Source organism: Lepisma saccharinum, chromosome 6 (genome assembly GCF_977018435.1).
Source record: "Lepisma saccharinum chromosome 6, izLepSacc3.1, whole genome shotgun sequence".
NCBI lineage: Eukaryota > Metazoa > Arthropoda > Insecta > Zygentoma > Lepismatidae > Lepisma > Lepisma saccharinum.
The window spans coordinates 69,191,728-69,210,492 of NC_139234.1; the positions used below are offsets into that span (position 1 = coordinate 69,191,728).

Sequence of the window (18,765 nt, forward strand, 5' to 3'; positions counted from 1 at the left end):
AGCAGTAACTGGGGGGGGGGGGTTGAGTAGTCTGCCCCGGAGGCCCCATGAGTCCCATTATGCCCCTGTGTCTACCAGCATTTAGACCCACAGCTGTATGTTGATCTGTGCCCTGGATGTGTCAGTGCTTCAGTATCCAGATAGCTGGTGTCCAGTTTGCAGTTATTTGTGAAGTATTAAGGTGTTAACAAGTGTTATGTATTACTGGTACTAATCTGCACTCTAATAATGCTACGCTATTCATACATTTTAAAACAATGATTTTTTATGTATGACTCTTACATTATTACCAGGGTTAGTCCATGTCAAATCAACCAATGCATAAACCTTTGATGTAATGGATTTGGCTAAATTTTGGTATACATATTTCCTATCATCTGAAATATAGAAAATATTTCTTTATTATTTTTTTTCATGTTGCCGGTTTTTGAGTTATTGAAATTCGAAAATTGACAAAACTGCCCAAAAACCGCTCATCGCTGAAACTTTAAATACAATTTGCAAGAGACCTGTTTCAACTACATGGCTGGGCATGGTTTCATTTTAGAGCTTACGAAGAGGGCTTTCAATTGATATACAATATGCTTGGTTTCTTTGCAAAAAACAAATTTTGAAAGTTGATTCAAAATTTTATTTTACAATTTCCAAAAAAAACATTTTCAAAGATTGTACACATATTAGTACACATCTACAAAATTTCAAGGTGGTATCTCTTTGGTATCATGAGTGAGAGACAGATAAAGCTCAAGTGTGAGTCATTCCTTTCCTGCAGTGACTTGTTTATTCCTGCTCTCCTATGCTTCTTTGTCCAACTGGATCAGTTATGGTGTAGCTGTCAGTGTGTGTAAATCTCAGTTAATTTCCGTGCTGAAACTTGCTTTATTAGTGTCTACATTTTTTTAAAAAATCTTGATATGGGTGGCAAGAAGGGGTCCATTTACTGTTGTAATCCTTTGAAGAAAAAGAGACACTGGTGCAGTAAAGATCTGAGGAATGTGGCGGCTTGGATGATTTCTTTAAATTATGAAATTGTAGAAAACATGAAAATTTGCACTTCCTATAGACTGCAGTTGGGGAAGGAAAAGCAGGCTATTGGTCCTTCAGGGCCAGATGATAATGCTGGTCCTAGTTGCAGTAACCAAGATTCAGAATATATGTTGATACAGGGTTCAGCTACTTGAATGCCTCTTTGATCTCTTTTGGTGAGGGAGTGTGTGATGGTGTTGGAGGGACAGTAAAGAGGCTGGCAGCCAAAGCTAGTCTCCAGAATCCTCTTTCAAACCAAATCATGACACCACTCCAGCTATTTGAGTGGGGAAAGGAAAACATTCCATCAATAACTTTCTTTTATGTGATAAATGACAAATATTTGGAAGAAGATTGATTTTTACAGACAGGGTTTGTTGAAGCTGTAGCTGTTAACAGGGACTCACAAGTTTCATGCATTCATACCAGTAAGCACAGAAAAAGTGGAGACTGTTTTCTGCATCCGAAGAAACTTTGGTACATTGTGTTCAAGTTAATGCAGATGTTGAAAATGTACCCTTTGAACACATCACAGGTTTTGTAGCATGTGCGTGATGCCAATTGGTGGGTGGGATGTGTACTTTCGAAAGATGATGTAGAATATGAAGTGCAGGTGTCTTTCTTGCATCCTTGTGGTCCAGCACAGTTATTTAGTTATCCAAGGTGACCAGATGTTCTTAAAATCCCAAGAGGCCTCCCTGATGGCACAGTGGTAGCGTTGTCGCCTTGTAATCAAGGGGTCCCAGGTTCGATTCCCGATGGAGGCACATAGTGGTTCAGATCCCACTTTAAACTGTAGGCCCAGTCCCAATAAGCCTTACTGTGCATAAAGTGGACTTAAAACAACAAATCAATCCAATCAATTAAAATCCCAAGTCACGCAGTCCTTTGCAAAGTGGACCCTGTAACAGCCCCCGGTAGAACATACAGGCCCTGATTTCCCAATAGGCCTCATAGGCCCGGGCCTAGAGCGGCACTTTGGTAGGGGTGGCACGAATGTTTGTTTTAAATTTATAAGGAATACCTAATTATAGGATTGTCTTTTTTTTTCCCTCTGGACACATGAATGGAATGACAATGTAGTTGTATTAAGTCAAAGAAGAATATTTCTTAAGTGAGATAGGCTAGCAGGGCTTGGAACTAGTTTACTAACTTTTTGTTTTAACTACCGACGTTGTTGTTTCGAATGTACAGTATTGTGCCGCATATCAAAAGCATGCGATTCACGTTGAATTGTTGAGAACTAAACTGTTGGCGCAAGCATTATTAAAAGGGTTTCGCATTGTATTATTCAAGTAGTAGGTGCTGTGTTGCATCTTGCGTGTGTCAGTGTCAGACGTGCGTTTGTTGGGGTAAGTTTAAAATGTCATTACGCTCATTATGAGTGATCAAAGAGTAAGACTCAGTGGGTCACAATACAAAAAGAGAAAAGCGGAGAAAGATGAAAAACAGGAAGCATTTCTGAAGAAGGTTCCGAAAATCAGTTCTTTTTTTTACACAGAAGTGTAATCAGAAAAAAAGTGAAGAAAATGCCGTTGTTGAGCCCAGTGTTTGTTCTGTCAATTCTACAGATGTTCCTCAGATGGGAGCGGCAGGGCTTGTTTGGCCTAAGGGTGGCAAAGAGGAAAATCCGGCCCTGAGAACATACCAGCTGAAGCAAGAGGAGATGACACAAGCATCATGCATTTTATCACAGAAATACTTTTCTGTATCACTAAGCAGTTTCTTGGTATGTATGCTTCTGTATTTATAATGTGGTAAAGTATGTAAAATAGGTTAACTTAAATCATCTCATAGTCTTGAAAGGAATTCACTTTTCATATGATACCAAAGAGATACCACCTTGAAATTTTGACTGAACCTTCAGAGGATTTGTACCAATATGTGTGTACAATTTTTGAAAATTTCGTTTTTGGAAATTAAAAAATAAAATTTTGAATCTACTTTCAAAATTTGTTTTTCACAAAAAAAAAAACTAATCATGTTGTATATCAAATAAAAGCCCTCTTCATAAACTTTAAAATGAAACCATGCCCAGACATGTAGTTGAAACAGGTCTCTTGCAAATTGTATTTAAAGTTTCAGCGGTGAGTGGTTTTTGGGCATTTTCAAAATTCAATAACTCAAAAAAAGGCAACATGAAAAATTAAATATTTTCTATATTTCAGATTATAAGAAACGTGTATACCAAAAATTAGTCAAATCCATGGAATCAAATTCCAAAATTTATTTTTTCTTGGTTGATTTGACATGCAATTACCCTAGCAAATTTTTGTAGGGAGAAGGCGCTTTGCAGCAGAATTTCCAGATGTTTCTGTTCCACGCAGAGACAATGTTCTAAAACTTGTAAACAAATTTAGGAAAACAGAGTCTGTTCTTGATAAGAAGCAAAGGGTGAAACAGCATGTGCTTACTGAGGAGAAACTAGAAGATGTTGGAGAACGATTCGAACATATTCCTCAAAAACCCCTCCTGTGCTTTGCACAAGAAACAAGACATTTCCATGACATCTGCGTGATGAGCTACCAAGCTTTTAAACCTGGAGCCATAAATTAGAAGAATTGAAAGAAAACATCAGGACAGAAATTGAAGCAATTTCAGAAGAGAAACTGATACGTGTTAGTGAAAATTTCCAAAAAAGATGCCATAATTGTGTGGATGCAGGAGGACAACATTTCCAACACCTCTTGTAACAAGGTACTTGCTCATTTTCATAGTAACTGCAATGTAATTGTACAAGCTTATTTCTTTACATAGCTAGTGGTTCCAGTTACACGGATGTTGCATGCAGTTTGTCGGCAGACGCACTCTCACTGTCGCTCCTCCATGGACGACTTGACCGTGGAAAAGCACTGTTTAAGCTAATGTCATTTTATGTCTTTGCTGGCATGTGGTATAGGGAGTTCTTTATTGGCACATAAGCTAATATATTTGCTACATTAGAAACAAAAGAGTGATACACAATGTACTACTACTACTACTACTACTACAGACTATCACTACAGAAAATATGGATAACCAAATTTCAGAAAACTTCTTAAAAACCTTCAGGACTCAAATCCGTGGCGTATGAAGGTACTTCATACGCACGCATCTGCATAACATGCATAGGTGAAAGAAACATCTGTTAGTAAATACAAAATACAAGGATACAGTAAATGGTGCATCATAGAAACTTTACAACCAGTAATCAAGTGTACACCCTGAAAAACTTAGCAAAATTCTTGCATCTAATAGTTACGTCCATCAATTCCACATTTCCCTGCAAAGACCATGCATTTTACAAACTCCATATATAATGCAGCGACAATACATTCCCGTAGAAAAGAAAGAGATTCATATATGGAAACTGGAGAACTTAAATCAACTTTAGAAACCAGTCTCGCCAACTCACATTCCTTGACATGTTGCTTTAAGTCATAAATATAAAAACCTCCATTGTGTTGGTCCTGAAGTATAATTCAGTGAAGTTGAGTCCTTGTGTGTCAAAGAGAAAAAAGTACTATAGCAACTAAAACTGTAACTAACCTGACATACCACTTAAGAGCATGAGGAACATTTCCGACAAGGCTCTATCCTCCATGACAATGTTGCCAACTTAGCTCACTAGGAGCAAGATCTGGCTCTTTTGTGCACTCCTTCGGCTGTGAACTGGGGCACCCACCCCCGTGCCCCACTATGATGGCATCACTAGTTATATTGGCTGCATCACCCCACCCCCTCTTACCTTCACAGCTACTTTTATATAGCGCCGTGTTTGACGTGAATGACATAATATGGTTATCCGAGATTCCTTTATTTTTTACTTCATACGACCATCGATGGATTATTGAGATGGGCGATGCTGCTGGTTCTAGATGGTCAAAACTAAGAATAAATTTTCATCACCTCTTTGACAACTAAAATTATGCTATCCAGCCTTCATAAATCTAGCTCCTTGAAAGTTAAGTTTTAACTCCATTTAAGGTGAAATTTAGCTCTATTATATGCATCAGGTTTGGCAACACTGCCAGGATAGCCGTACGAGGCAAGGAGAAATGCATTGCGCTTATGGGAGTATTATTTGATTTCTTTTCTCAGCAAAATTCCGATGGCATAGAAAAATACATCAACTGAAAAAGGGCAGTTTGAAGATGCATTTGACCAATGAAAAAGTCGAAACTTCTATTTGATTAGTCGTAACTTGATGTTGAAGTTGATTCCCCAGATTCTGAAAATTCTCATTCATCATATTTTTCAAACATCCTGTCTAGCTTAATAATCAACATAAAAAATAGCTTCCACTTGCAACATGGGGAGAAATTCATGCTCTTGCATATGCATTTTTTTTATTTTTTTTAGTAGTAGTAGTAGTAACCATTCGGATGATATTGAAATAAATGCACACTGGTGCGAAACTGTAACTCCTCCCCTTAACAAATTCATCTTCATTTCTGGCCACTCACCACATTTTCATATAATCAGAGATGAAACATATGTAATTAGACTGAAGTGAAGTAACCTAACCTACTCTATGTCATCATGTAACTGTAAGTTGTTAAAACATTAGATCAAGTATCTCAATGACAATATTTCTGAAAGTAAAACACAGCATTGTTTCACAAACAATTCCAGTTTTTTTTTCTATTCAATTAATATACAGTGTGTACACTGAGCCCTGGTCTTCCAACATTCTTCAAAATAAAACTGTTTCACAGCCATAATACTTTCATTTCACAAAACATTACAATGGATTTAAAATATTAAACATTTCTCCCTACAGAGGCATGGAATATTCCAAACCATGCAGGGGTACTAAAAGCTACAGTGACACTGCAGCATGCTATACTCCTGACAACAGAGATATCTGTTCCAATATGAATACAGTCACAAGGACAAGCAACATTTGATAAACATTAGCAACTGAACCCTTCCAGTTGTTGGTGTATCTTGATATTGATGGTAACAAGATGGGAAATGTGTCTTCAGTAAATAAACCCAACACACACTAATCCATGTAAACCATTCAAAACAGGTGACAAACTGCTACTTTAAACAGTGCATGCTGTGGCTAAAATACATTAAAATTAACAAAAAAATTGCAAATAAAAAAAACCATAACAAACAAAGTGGCACAACCACTATCCACCACCAGAATAAGATCGATGATCAAAATAGGTATTAATTGCTGAAATAACACTGATTCACGAGAAAGCCAGTAGAAACTAAGTGAATAGTGAGTGGTTATGACAGGCAAGTCTACACCCCAGTGTAGGAAACAAAGTTAAGTTCCTTGCTTGCTTGCATTCAAAGCCTAGAAGATGTAGAATTTATTGGATGACCAAGTCCATCATTTGCAAAATCAAGCAACAATCCCTGGTGTGAGAGAAACGGCAAAGGGCTTTACTGAAAATGCAAAAATATCTCTCGCAGCAACTCGGCACCAGGTTGATCAATCTTTGGTCTGCCAATCGTCGTACTCAGCCAGAGGTTTCTGAGACTTAACATGTATGAGTATATGCAACATTAAACCAGGAGGGCATGCACTATCTGCCAGGGTGCAAGGACATGTCCTGGTTAAATATTATCCACAAGCAAAATTATTTCACGAGTCTGAATTATAACCCAGCTGGAAATTTTTACAATTGGTTCCGATAGCCAATATGAGATTTTAGACACTGTATCGGAACAGATTGGTCAATTGTAATGAATTGGTTCTTATTAGAAAGTATTTTACTGTTTCAATATATTGCTTATGATAAATTCTTATCTATACAACTGTAAATGCAATGAAGAAATCACATAAAACAACTACAATAAATCTCTGGTAAAGCAGGTGGAATTTGTAATGAACATGTTTTGTAAGTCTGTAGCATAATTGTGTTTAACACACTTATAGAAAATCAAAAAACATGCTGCATCAATCATAAATTGATATGTTATTCTTCCTTTTTGCATGCGAAAACAACAACAAATTAGGTTAAACAAAGAATCTGACCCACAACACTTGAAAAAGTGGTAAACAAACAAACAATGTCCAGGTCGACTTAGTTGATCAAAAGATTGCTCATTTTCCCAATTGCATTATATACACATAATAATAATTCATTAAATTACACACACAGGAGATGTACTACGTAGAACTTTCAGCAAAAAATGCAGGCTCGGCCAGGACTCGAACCCAGGTGGATGGCATTCTGTGCCATTGCTCTACCACTGAGCTACAGAGCCAGCCTGGCTTCGCCTGATTTTTCGCTTCCGCTGTTTTACCTGTCTGGAATAGTCTCTGCCAGTGTTGCAACGGGATCTGTTGCCTTTGAAACACAGTAGACGTCGACATTGTCTCTTTCCTCCCAGCATAGAGATGCTACTTCATTAAATTAGGCACACACAGGAGATGTACTAGATAGATCTTTCAGCAAAAAATGCAGTACATCTACATAGTACATCTCCTGTGTGTGCCTAATTAAATGAAGTAGTATATCTATGCTGGGAGGAAAGAGGCAACATCGACCACTACTGTGTTTCAAAGGCAACAGATCCCGTTGCAGTAGCACTGGCAGAGACGATTCCACACAAATAAAACAGCGGAAGTGAAAAATCAGGCGAAGCCAGGCTGGCTCGGTAGCTCAGTGGTAGAGCAATGGCACAGAATGCCAGAGACCCGGGAATGGTGTTAGGGGGGGGGGCCTTAAGTGCTGCTCTATTCCTGGAACTATCAAACAAGTGGCCAGGGTTGAAGATTACCCCCCCCCCCTTTCCTTTTCTTTGTCCACTGAATTTGCTAGCATATGAAAGTTACAATTTAGTTGTCACATGACTCGAACTTGTCACCTCAGAACGTCTCAATTTGTATGAGTGGAACAATAGTACACGAAGCTACCCTACATGGAATTTTTGACACAAGCACGATAGCCCTTTACGAAGTCATTTTTTAAAGAACAGTGTGCTTTTTTGTAAATAATGAGTTAGATTTCTTTGTGAAGCTAGAATGTTAGTGGAAAAAGTGAGCCTTACAAGTTCCAGACTCTGGTATATCGGGAATCTGCCTTCAAAATGAACGAAATCTGAAAAAAGCTGGTGGCAGTGAAGGCTGTGTTGGTCAAAGGATCCGTTTTGAAAATTTGCAAATGAATCTACACAAGGAGGAGGTAGTAGTAAAGTGTTGAGTTTCTTTGTTTGTTGCCCATGAAAGATTTAACAAATGTACAAGGTAACCAAAAAAGTTCTTGCCGTTCTAGAGCAGTGATAAACAAAGATCAATACAGTAAACGGTATGTACCTTTAGGTTTCGAAGTAATCTCCATCAGCATCCAACACCTTTTGCCAACGTTCCTGCAGCTGCACAATACCCTGGTGATAAAACTCGGCAGTCTTGGATGCAAAGAAGTCCGTGAGTGTGTTCCGCAGGTCTCCCTCATTTGCGAAGGATCTCCCACGGAGGTGGTTTGTCGAGGGAATGAAACAGGTGGTAATCTGTTGGTGCAAGGTCCAGTGAATATGGCGGATGACACAGTGTCTCCCAGGTCCTCTTTGCCACATGTGGCTTGGTATTGTCATGCAGGAACAGCACACCCTTGCCATTCACCAATGCTCACTCCTTCTGCCGCAATGCACAGTGCACCTTTTGCAACTGCTGAGAGTAGAGGTCAGCAGTGATGGTCTGACCAGGTGGAAGGAGCTCGTAATGCACCACGTGCCGACAATTCCACCATACAGAGAGCATAACCTTTCGTGAGTGCAGAGGTGGTCTTGAGGTGTGAGGAACAGGGTCACGTGGCGACAACCAATGTCTGGTATGCTTGGGAGTGTCGTAGAGGACCCACTTTTCGTCACCAGTGAGCAAGCGATCAAATGGGTGTGTTCAGGTGCCGAGTGAGCAAGGACAAACAGGCTGTCACTTGTTGTTCCTTGTTGGCTGCCGACAATGTGTGGGGTACCCACTCGCTTAACTTGTATGACTTCCCTATCCAATGCAGGTGCAGTCTGACTGTTTCATCGGAAACATGAAACCTTTCTGCAAGTTCATCACACGTTAGACCACTGTCCTCCTCGATGGCTGCTTTCAGGGCCTCGTCATCCAACACTTGTGGTCGTCCACTGCAAAGTTCATCCGAAAGGCTCACATCTCCCGAATGGAATTTCTGGAACCAATACCTGGCAGTGCGTTCGTTCACGGCATTCTCCCCAAATGCCTGGCAAAAGCGGCGACTTGATGCGGCAGCTGACAGACCCACTTTAAAATCATACAACAAACACACGCGAACAAGATGCTTCAATACCTCCATTTCTCTTCAACACTGGACGAGCTATGACTGCTGTGTGTGCCTGTATTACTGACAGTCGATGGTCAGACAAACTCCCGATCGTTTGGCAGCAACGTGCGTCATTTCGTATCCTCTCTGTGAGTGCATGATTAATGGGATGTTAAAAACGGAAAGAACTTTTTTGGTTACATTGTAAAATTATGTGGCCGCTACATTACCTTTCATTGCCCACCTAACAAATTTTCAGAATTAACAAGCTAATAGAACTTGTGTTAAGCTCCGGTTCTGAGATGCAAGTTAAAGTAATTTTTATGATTTCGCAAGTGTAACTGTAAATTAGCAAAGTAGCTTTGGGTGCTATTTTTATGTGTTACAAAACTTTTTGATTCTGCCTCCCCCCAAAAGTTATGCCCAAGTTTGATTGAGAACCCCAAAAGTTAGGTCCCAGACTAGATTTCTGGCGGTGCGTGTCAAAATCTCACTTTAAAAACTGTAGGCAAAGTACCGATTAACTGTTCTGATCATAAAGTGGATTTGTCCATTTCTTTCTGTCAAGATACAAATTTACATCGGCAATTTTTCATCAATTATTAAAAATATGTTTTGTTCAAAGCTTTTTTTAAAAAAGTTCAGTGACATAAAACGAAGTGTGGAGTGACCCCATTTATCAATTAAAATTGTCACCTTGTAATAAAGTGGTCCCAGGTTTGATACCCGGTGGAGGAACAGAGTGGTTCGGTTCCCACTTTAAAACTGTAGGTCCAGTCCCGATTAGCCTTACTGTGCATCAATGTGGACTTAAAACACCAAATCAACCAATCACATAACATACATACATACATATATATATATATACACACACACATACATGCGTAATATATATACCGGTATATTATATTAATATTATTACATATATATTTTATCGGGTCACTCAACAATATATAGCCTAAGCATTACCTCATGCTGTCTCTAGACAGTCGGTAGAATTCCCCCCCCCCCCCACCCTTCTGGAAATTTCTTAAATACCACACTGGTACTACATAAGAATAACAATGGAAATTACATACTGCAAAAAACAAGAACTAATATGAATATAAATCTGACTTCAGTCATATGCATTAGAATTCAGAAGAAATTCAGTTCAAGTGTGCTGTTTTTCCAATGAACTTCTAAATCACAGAAAATGTGGTGTCAAGAATAAAACTCCCTATCATTTGAGTCTAAAAATGAATTTATAACATATTGATTCTACAGGGAGGTTACTTAAGTCTTTTACCGTTTTTAAGTATTTTCTTTTACTTCTCCTCCCTAAGTATCCAGATAAACTAATCCATTCATTCCAAACCGAGCGCAAAGAAAGTGCAACTGACTGGCGAGTAAGCTTTGCACAATAAAATGTTATTTTCCAAGATTGAAAAAAGTCCCTACATCTTCCCTCATTTGGCAAAATCTGTCCCTACGTGGGCGAAATATAGTGAAAAGTCCCTATGCGTAGGGCCATGTCCCTACGATTGGCATCACTGCCGACAGGTGTCGTATTCGTGCAGTATGAAGCACCCTCTCGTGGCTAACAAGTCCCCCAATAAGATGCCGGAACTCTCGCGACAACTGAGGATAAAGTAGCGATGTCTAATCTAAGATTAGATGTCAGAAATAAGGTGCCAGATATATTTGTATTTGGGAAGACACCTTTTTCAGCATCCTTGCGACAAGGTACGTGCTTATTGTAATTGTAACTGTAATTGTGAAAAGTGAAAACATTACAAAACAAGCGGTTTCTGTTACGGACTTCCCGTAATGCAATTTGCCGGGACCTGTTGCATGATGGGGCCGCCGATGCTCTCACGGTAAAAGATACTGAGAAAGGTGGCCTCAGGTATCAACATTTGCACTCTGTCCACTTGATGTTTCATACAAACATAACAGATTAACACAGAACGTGACTCTTTTACCATTGTTCACAATTGTTAATAACAACTATTTTGTGCTTATCACAGACAAGTTTTTTTCAACTGTCAATCCTTCACCACTATGTTCACTGAAGATAATATATTAGTTCTGGACATGTAGGGGATGGAAAAAAACTATATTTAGATTCACACAGGCATGGAAATCTGGAAAGAGATGTAGAAAAGGGGTCCGCGGTCACATCCTACACCCTCGTTTTCGCACGGATTTTTTTCTTTTTTATGAAGATTGTGTGTTGCAAATTCTGAAGAACAAAATTTTGGAGCGCGGAAACAAGTATTTAAGACTGTACAGTCATTTAAAGTTGAGATGTAGCCGTTTGAAGTTGCGAAGTGGAACTGTACTTGCGGACATGTTAGTTTCGTAGCACCCGTACTCTACTTGCGGCCATGTTAGTTTTGTTGCACCTGTGCCGATGGATATATGTAATAGTCAGTTTTTCATGGTATACCTCAAGAAATTTCATAAAAATTGCTGGCTCCAAATTTCCCGGCGATTCCGGGCTCCGCGCCTAGGGTAATTAACCTACCATCTTCTACCGCTACCGTGGCCCTGCCTTTCTCTATAGAGTCCCTTTGGAAGGCATGTTAGAAACTGGACGGAGCCACCTGCCGAACACTATCTTTACCAAAAATTAAACCTCAGAACGTAACTTACCTCTTTATCCCAAGGCCAGGCACTGAACTGCGGGTCGAAGTTAAGTCGTATGTTAAATATCTTTGTTGTCTATTTCCACAGAATACTACCCTCCCCTTCCGTTCCCATCCCATTCCAGAAGTCAATCATAAGAATAAAAAGAAAAAGGTGTAGAGGTGCGGCTGTGACATGAATCCCTCAAAAACTTTTGACATTACTTACGTAAGGAATTTTAATATTACCAAAAATGTTAAGTTTCGTAGCACGTAGATGTGAAAAAATTACCTTTTGCGCTATTATGAAACACTTTTCTTAGAAGAAACTTATATTTTGACGAAAATATTTGAAATGTGGCTGAAATCGAGGGTGTAGGATGTGACCATGGAGCCTAGAAAAGAGCCACGCCCCCCCCCTGGAAAGTGACCGCTGGGTAAAAATTAAATATTTCATGCATCTAATTTAATTTAGACGGTAATAAATTAGAAAGGACCGACAGTTACAGACGTCTCTGGGAGAGAAGGGTTCTTGGGCTGCTCCTATCCTGTTTATCCTACTGATTTCTATGACTGATTTGTTAGTATACATACATATTTCATACGTCGTGTACAAAATATATCATGAATTTTCACTTATAGGATATTTTCTCCCAACCACCACAGGCAAAGAGTATTCGTTCACATCGATAGAAATGAGAAGAGCACACTCTTTTATCATCAATGTAAACAGGTGTGATAATACTTTTACGATCGTATGCGTACTTCATTCAACCCTTTTCAAGGTTTCTGCAGATGTACTGTACACATACAGTAAACGGCCTTGAATATTTAATTCGTTAAATATATCCTTATCTAACAATTATTTATTTTTGTCATATAAGTCGTACCAAATTCTCACACTAGTGTACTGACGAACATATGTTGTTTCCTTCCTTGATCTAACCATTAGATACACATGAGAAAACGTTCATTTTGGAAAGTAATAATTACCTCGTGTTCTTCTTTGACTCGCAGATGTTGCCATGGGTCTGATGAAACGGCAGCAAGCGGCATATCTGTACGCAAATAACTAATTCACAATTACAGTTCTTCTCTGCATAAGCCCCACCAATATCTACAGTAAAAAACCTTGCAATATGGCGCACAGGAAATCAATACTGCCATATCAACAAGTAAAAGTTACTCATAATCTTGAAAGACGCTAAAATAGGAACATCCCTTACTTCATTCATAAAATACAAATAAATAAAATAAAATACTCGGTCGTAAAACAAATTCTTGCCAACAATATATAAGAAAATATAAAAAGGAAAGCAATTGGCAAACAAAAGCTGAGAGAGAAAATAAAATACATGGTTTACGTTTCTTACGTGGTAGAGACAGATATCTTTATTAACAAAAAGTCAGTTTATCATGTTAGTATTTGGAACATTTTCTTGCATGTTCATGTCAACAAGTAAATCGCTACTCTATAAGGAGCATGAGGGGCTATGGCCCCAAGAACTGGCTTCGAATTTCTGGCCCTTTTTTTTTTTTTGTACATCTTTCTTATAGGTACCCCAACCATTCTATGCCCCAACGGCGAAAGAAACAGTAGGCGTATTGTCCACCACCATTTTCATTCGGTCTGAATTACACAATGTGATGGCAATGAATTAAAATAAAGACGTCAATAAGCAAAGAACAATGCCTGCTTCGAACCAACATAGTTTCATTCCTTAAAACAACACAGGATGTAGAATAAAAAGTAGTGAAAATAGCGGTGGACAATTTACCTACCATTATCTTTGCTGTTGACTTTGATGTAGGCCAATGATGTGACTCCGACTATATACCCTGTCTCAAATAACTGTGGAGCAGGGCCGCGCATAGCGGAAGAGGAGGAGGAGGGAAATCGAGTAGTGAAAGCGCAGCGTTGCCAACCAAACGGTCCTGACCGTACTTGTACGGAAATTTCATGGCATGTACGGACGTACGGTCCAGACCTTAGTCCGTACGCTAAATGCACGGCTTGTCAAAATTTGCACTTGCTGTTTTATCCCTAATATTTCCCTAGGCTATTCTTAAACCAAGCGTACGGACCTGGAGACAAAAATACGGCCCGTTTGCCATGTGCGTACGGTATTGTGGCTTTGAAAAGTTTGCAACGCTTCCAGAGTGAAGCAGAAATCGGGTAACTCCAATCGCCCATTACGCAATCCCTTCTCTCTCACTGTTCGTTAAGCCCCTATCACACGGAACTTGATTTCTAGTTGGATGCCCTAGTTGACGCTGAACTAACTTTCTAGGTAGCAATCATGGCCGCCTGGCTGACTGCTTGACTGGTTTGGAGGAATAGGACATGTTCTAATTGCTACTTGCTTTCCTCGACTGGATTGTGTGGAACAGCCAATCAGAGCAAAGTTTCGCCATGTGAAGATAATCTGTGAGTGTGCAAGGGAGCGTTTTTGTCTGTGGTTTCCGAGTGTTACTCCAGCAATGCATAACGTATACAGCATGAAAGGCGCGTTGAGTTATACCATTTATGTCGAGTGCACGGTGTTTACATTTGAAACAACTAAAATATGCTTCCATACGTGTACAGTAAACGTTGTAAAGTATGTATTTAAGCAGCGCCATTGTTTTGTACCTACGTGGGTCGTTCAATATATGTTTCCGTATGCTGCAAAAAATTTTATTTTTAAGATACATTAGAAAACTATACATAAATGTGTAGGAGGATCCTTCCTCACTTCTCCACATAATCCCCATAGAGATTCAGGCATTTGTCCCACAGTTGCACCAATTTGTCCATACCCTTTGCAAGAAAATCACGGCTCTGGCTATTGAGCACTATTCTCACATTCCGCTTCACTTCTTCGTCTGTTTCGAAACGGTAACCTTGCAATTCAGACTTTAACACCAGAAAAAGATGGAAATCACTCTGTGCTAAATCGGGGCCGTATGGAGGGTGGGGCAGCCGTTCCCACCCCAATTCTTCAATTTTGTGTTGTGTTTGCACTGCTGAGTGGGGGGCGAGCGTTATCGTCAAGAAGAATGACACCAGCTGACAGGAGACCTGGTCGCTTATATCGAATTGAGTTTTTCAGTTTATCCAATGTTTGACAGTAACGGTCAGCATTAATCAGTGACGTGCACTGAGGAGTAGCTATACGGCGTACGCTTTTAGAAGGAACATGAGTTCGGCCAATACCCGGCCAGTGCTAGTGCGCCGTTGCCAAACTAACTGCTAGCGCAAGGAAAGAACAGAAGATTCGCGATGTATCCATTATTTTGATAATGCATGTACAGTATATATGAGTACAGTGAAATAATATACAGTATACCCTCGTTAACACGAATCCCAAGGGACCGAAAAATCAAGAGTTCGTGTTAAAAAAAAATCGTGCTAACCGGGGACTCAAATTTTATTGTTGCAATACAGTTCTTTCTACACATTAACCATTTACAATACTTATTTTGTATGTCACCATAGAAAACACTACTACATTAATTATTTTTTTAAAAAAAAGTACTCACAGATCATTTTCTGGTGAAAAACAGTTCTGTATGTGTTGTGATGACACAGATTCCCAGGATGCGGTGATAGTTTTTATTGTATCAAGCACACTCCTACTTGGGGTCTTCTACGTTTTAAAGAATAGAAAAACACATCGGAACACACAACTGAATTTGTTGGTTAAATACGTATAAGCTCATTGTTGACGCGGTGATGGCGATTGTCGAGCAATTGCACCCAAGTTTTAATATTTATGTTACTCGTACTGGCTATGTTTTAAAGAATAGAAAAACACCTTTGAACACATTGTGATCTTAATCTGTTGGTTACAAGACTGTATAAGTTGATTGTTGGCAAGATGATAGAGATTGTTGAGCGATTTCTTACATACCTAGCAGAGGAACGACAGAGGAACAACAAAAAAAAATATGAAAAACTTTGAAAGTTCGTGTTAAATGAGATCTAATGACACAACGGACTGAAAAACAGTTCGTAATTCGTGGTAACCGAAATTCGCGTTAACCGATAAAACTTTCTATAAGATATAATACATCCCTGCCGGGACCAACATTTTGTTCATGTTAACCGAGTGTTCGTCTTAAGCGAGTTTGTGTTAACGAGGGTTTACTGTTGTGAATATTTCTACACAGGATTATAATATCATATCACTGTAGCATATACGAGAAACCCATACCTGAAAGAAGCTCTCGTCGTCTTCCTCGGTCTCCGTGTCACTCATTTCACTCATTTCCGAGTCACTCTCCTGGAGATTAATGATTAGATTTTGCACCCTTGGTGCCTGTACTACTGGTGCTAGGTTTCGAGAGTGACATTACTTAAAATAAAAAGAACACACGGAACACACATTATTGTACGAAAGGGCTGTATTTAATCTTTCCACAAACTGTTCTTTGTGGCGCACGAGTGAACGATAAGCGAATAATTTTACATCAGCCTTGCTACGAAAACGCTGAACTCAAACTGACCCAGACTTTCAATGTTCGAGAACAATGAAGGGTCATTGTTTATATCGAGACGAATTTAACACCCACAGTTTTCCTTAGACACAACAACTCAGCTGCGTCAACACGGTGGCAATGAAAAAAAAAAAAGGCTCAAGGAAATGAAAGGTGACGTTTCCCTTGTTTCTTCAAGGAACGATAACTCCGTCTGTAGGCGACGGAAATTCATGGGACTTGGACAGTCAGGTTCAAAATGTCTTTCCCCATCTTATGATGAACCTTAAAGTGGCGAGTTTTATGAAAACATCTTGCGCGCAAGAAAAATACAGAACACGGCTTTTAACTTCCGCGCCGCAGTCTCCTAACTGTACAACGTTGCACTCCTGCCATTGGCTCATTGCCACGCACACCCTCTACGTGGCCCCTCCCTATATCGCTTCTAAAAGCGTGCGTCGTATAGTCTAGCAGAGATAGATCAATCAATCTCACGTCTCTAATTATTTTCAAATCACAACATTTATTATCTTGAAGCCTCAGTTCATATGCAACACTTCTTTACACGCGCTTCTCGTCCCTCGATGTGATCAGCTGGCAAGGCTGAATACCCTTGCTCTTCTTCCGCCTTACCAGATCCAGGTATAGACAACCTCTCGAAGGGAAAGGGAAGATTTCTGCCTGTACCTCCCTTGCCCCCTCGTCCCCCGCTCCAATGGTTGAAAGCCCGTTGTTTCAGGTCCTCCAGTCTATCTCCTATAGGACAGATAGGGGATTGGTTTCCCTTAGATTCCTTTGTAAACAGAGGGCTGCACAACGGCCAGAATCGCTTACTAAGCCCGCCTGGCTGGTCGGGCGGGCGAGTAAAACTATATACCTGGGTTTTGACCCGTCAAGCCTCGAAAGCCCACAGGTAACTGGAAGGCCTTGCAAGACGAAGCTTGCTTATCTTCAGCGAACGCTCATTCCGGTTTTGCACCGTCTCCACATACATGAGTCACGCAGTCACCGTTGCCAACTTTTTAGATTCTAAACTGTTCTAGGAGCACTTAAAATGTTCACTTTTATCAATTTGAAATTGCAGACATTTATTCCCTGCTAGAAAACATTTGTATCGCTCACACCCAGAGGCGGCGATTGGGTTCCAAAACTAGAGGGCCAAAGTGCAAATGTACGGGGGGGTGGGGGGGGCAAGGATAATTTAATTTCCCTTGGTACATGAGGTTAGCGTGGTGCAAAAGTAGCAAAAAGTGGGGGGGGGACTTTATTCTCTCGGCCCCGCCCCTAATTGCTGACACTGCTGACACCTGTACAGGAGTACGAACCAAGTTTCGCAAAAAGTGCCATCGTAAATACTTTGGAACTTTGGGTGACTGGTGGTTGTTCTACATTATACTTTTTGGGGGGTGCTCCCCTATGGCGCAGTGGTAGTGTCGTCGCCTTGTAATCAAAGGGTACCAGGTTCGATACCCGGTGGAAGCACATGATGGTTCGGATCCCACTTTAAACTATAGGTCCAGTCCCGATTAGCCTTATTGTGCATAAATTGACCAAATAAATGAATCAATCAATCAAACAGATTTTCTCTCTGGTGTAATTTTGCCAATTCAATATCCGAATTAGTTGCTCAAGATCCCTCCCCCCCCCCCCTGAACACTAAGGCACGATGGTCCATAAAATGGAACATGAAATCAGAATTTGCATTATAAAAGGTTTTTGAATATTGTCATCTCTTTCAACAAATCGTCGTTCGCTCATGTTGTTGCTAGTTATCTTGTTCTCAGACCGCATTGATAGTAATACGATACAAAATATAATTGTTAGCTTGTATTTTTACATGGGTGCAAATAACAGGCAATGCTATTTACACATTTCAACAAACAAACAACGTAAAAATGAAACCGAGAGAAGATTTACGATTTCAAGATCAGAAAGGTGACATAAAATGAACAAGACACACAAACCTATTTCAAGACCATCGAAACAAATTTAGAAAATATGTGGTAGTTGGTTTGACATAATAATGACACTAATTTGAGAAGTTTCAAAATCTTAGGTGCAGTGGCTTAGCAACATATCGCGAGGTCCTGGGCGAGATTTGAATGCAAGGCCCCATCGTTCTTTAAGTTTGAAATATCAATGTAAATCGATACACAGTCATCAAGGAAACGTCAGCAAATTATCATATTTATATAATAGCCTACAATAATAATTAATTTCTGACGAAAATTATATTTAATAGTACGCGACAGAGAAATTTACACTTGGCAGAGCTACAGTAACACGCTGCTGGAATTTTCATTAACCAAAGTAGTAGTAATAGTACGTTTTTTAAGATGTTCTTTAGGCAGTAAGATAACTGAAATATCCTTAAATGTGCTAAAGGTTTTTTTAAAAAATTAGAAATACAAAGTAAGAATCTTGAAATATAACCTATA

At 39.6% G+C, this 18,765-nt stretch overlaps 1 protein-coding gene across 2 annotated transcripts in view; it reads right to left on the minus strand.

The window, feature by feature from the left end:
* S6kII (Ribosomal protein S6 kinase II) overlaps positions 1–13,005 on the minus strand; it is a 114,727-nt gene extending 101,722 nt beyond the window's left edge. For both annotated transcript variants that reach the window (XM_083124080.1, XM_083124079.1), the window contains exon 1: positions 12,863–13,005. In XM_083124080.1, coding sequence (XP_082980206.1) covers positions 12,863–12,925 — 63 coding nt within the window. In that variant the 5' untranslated portion in view covers positions 12,926–13,005. The remainder of the gene's footprint in view (positions 1–12,862) is intronic.
* Positions 13,006–18,765: the final 5,760 nt, after the last annotated feature.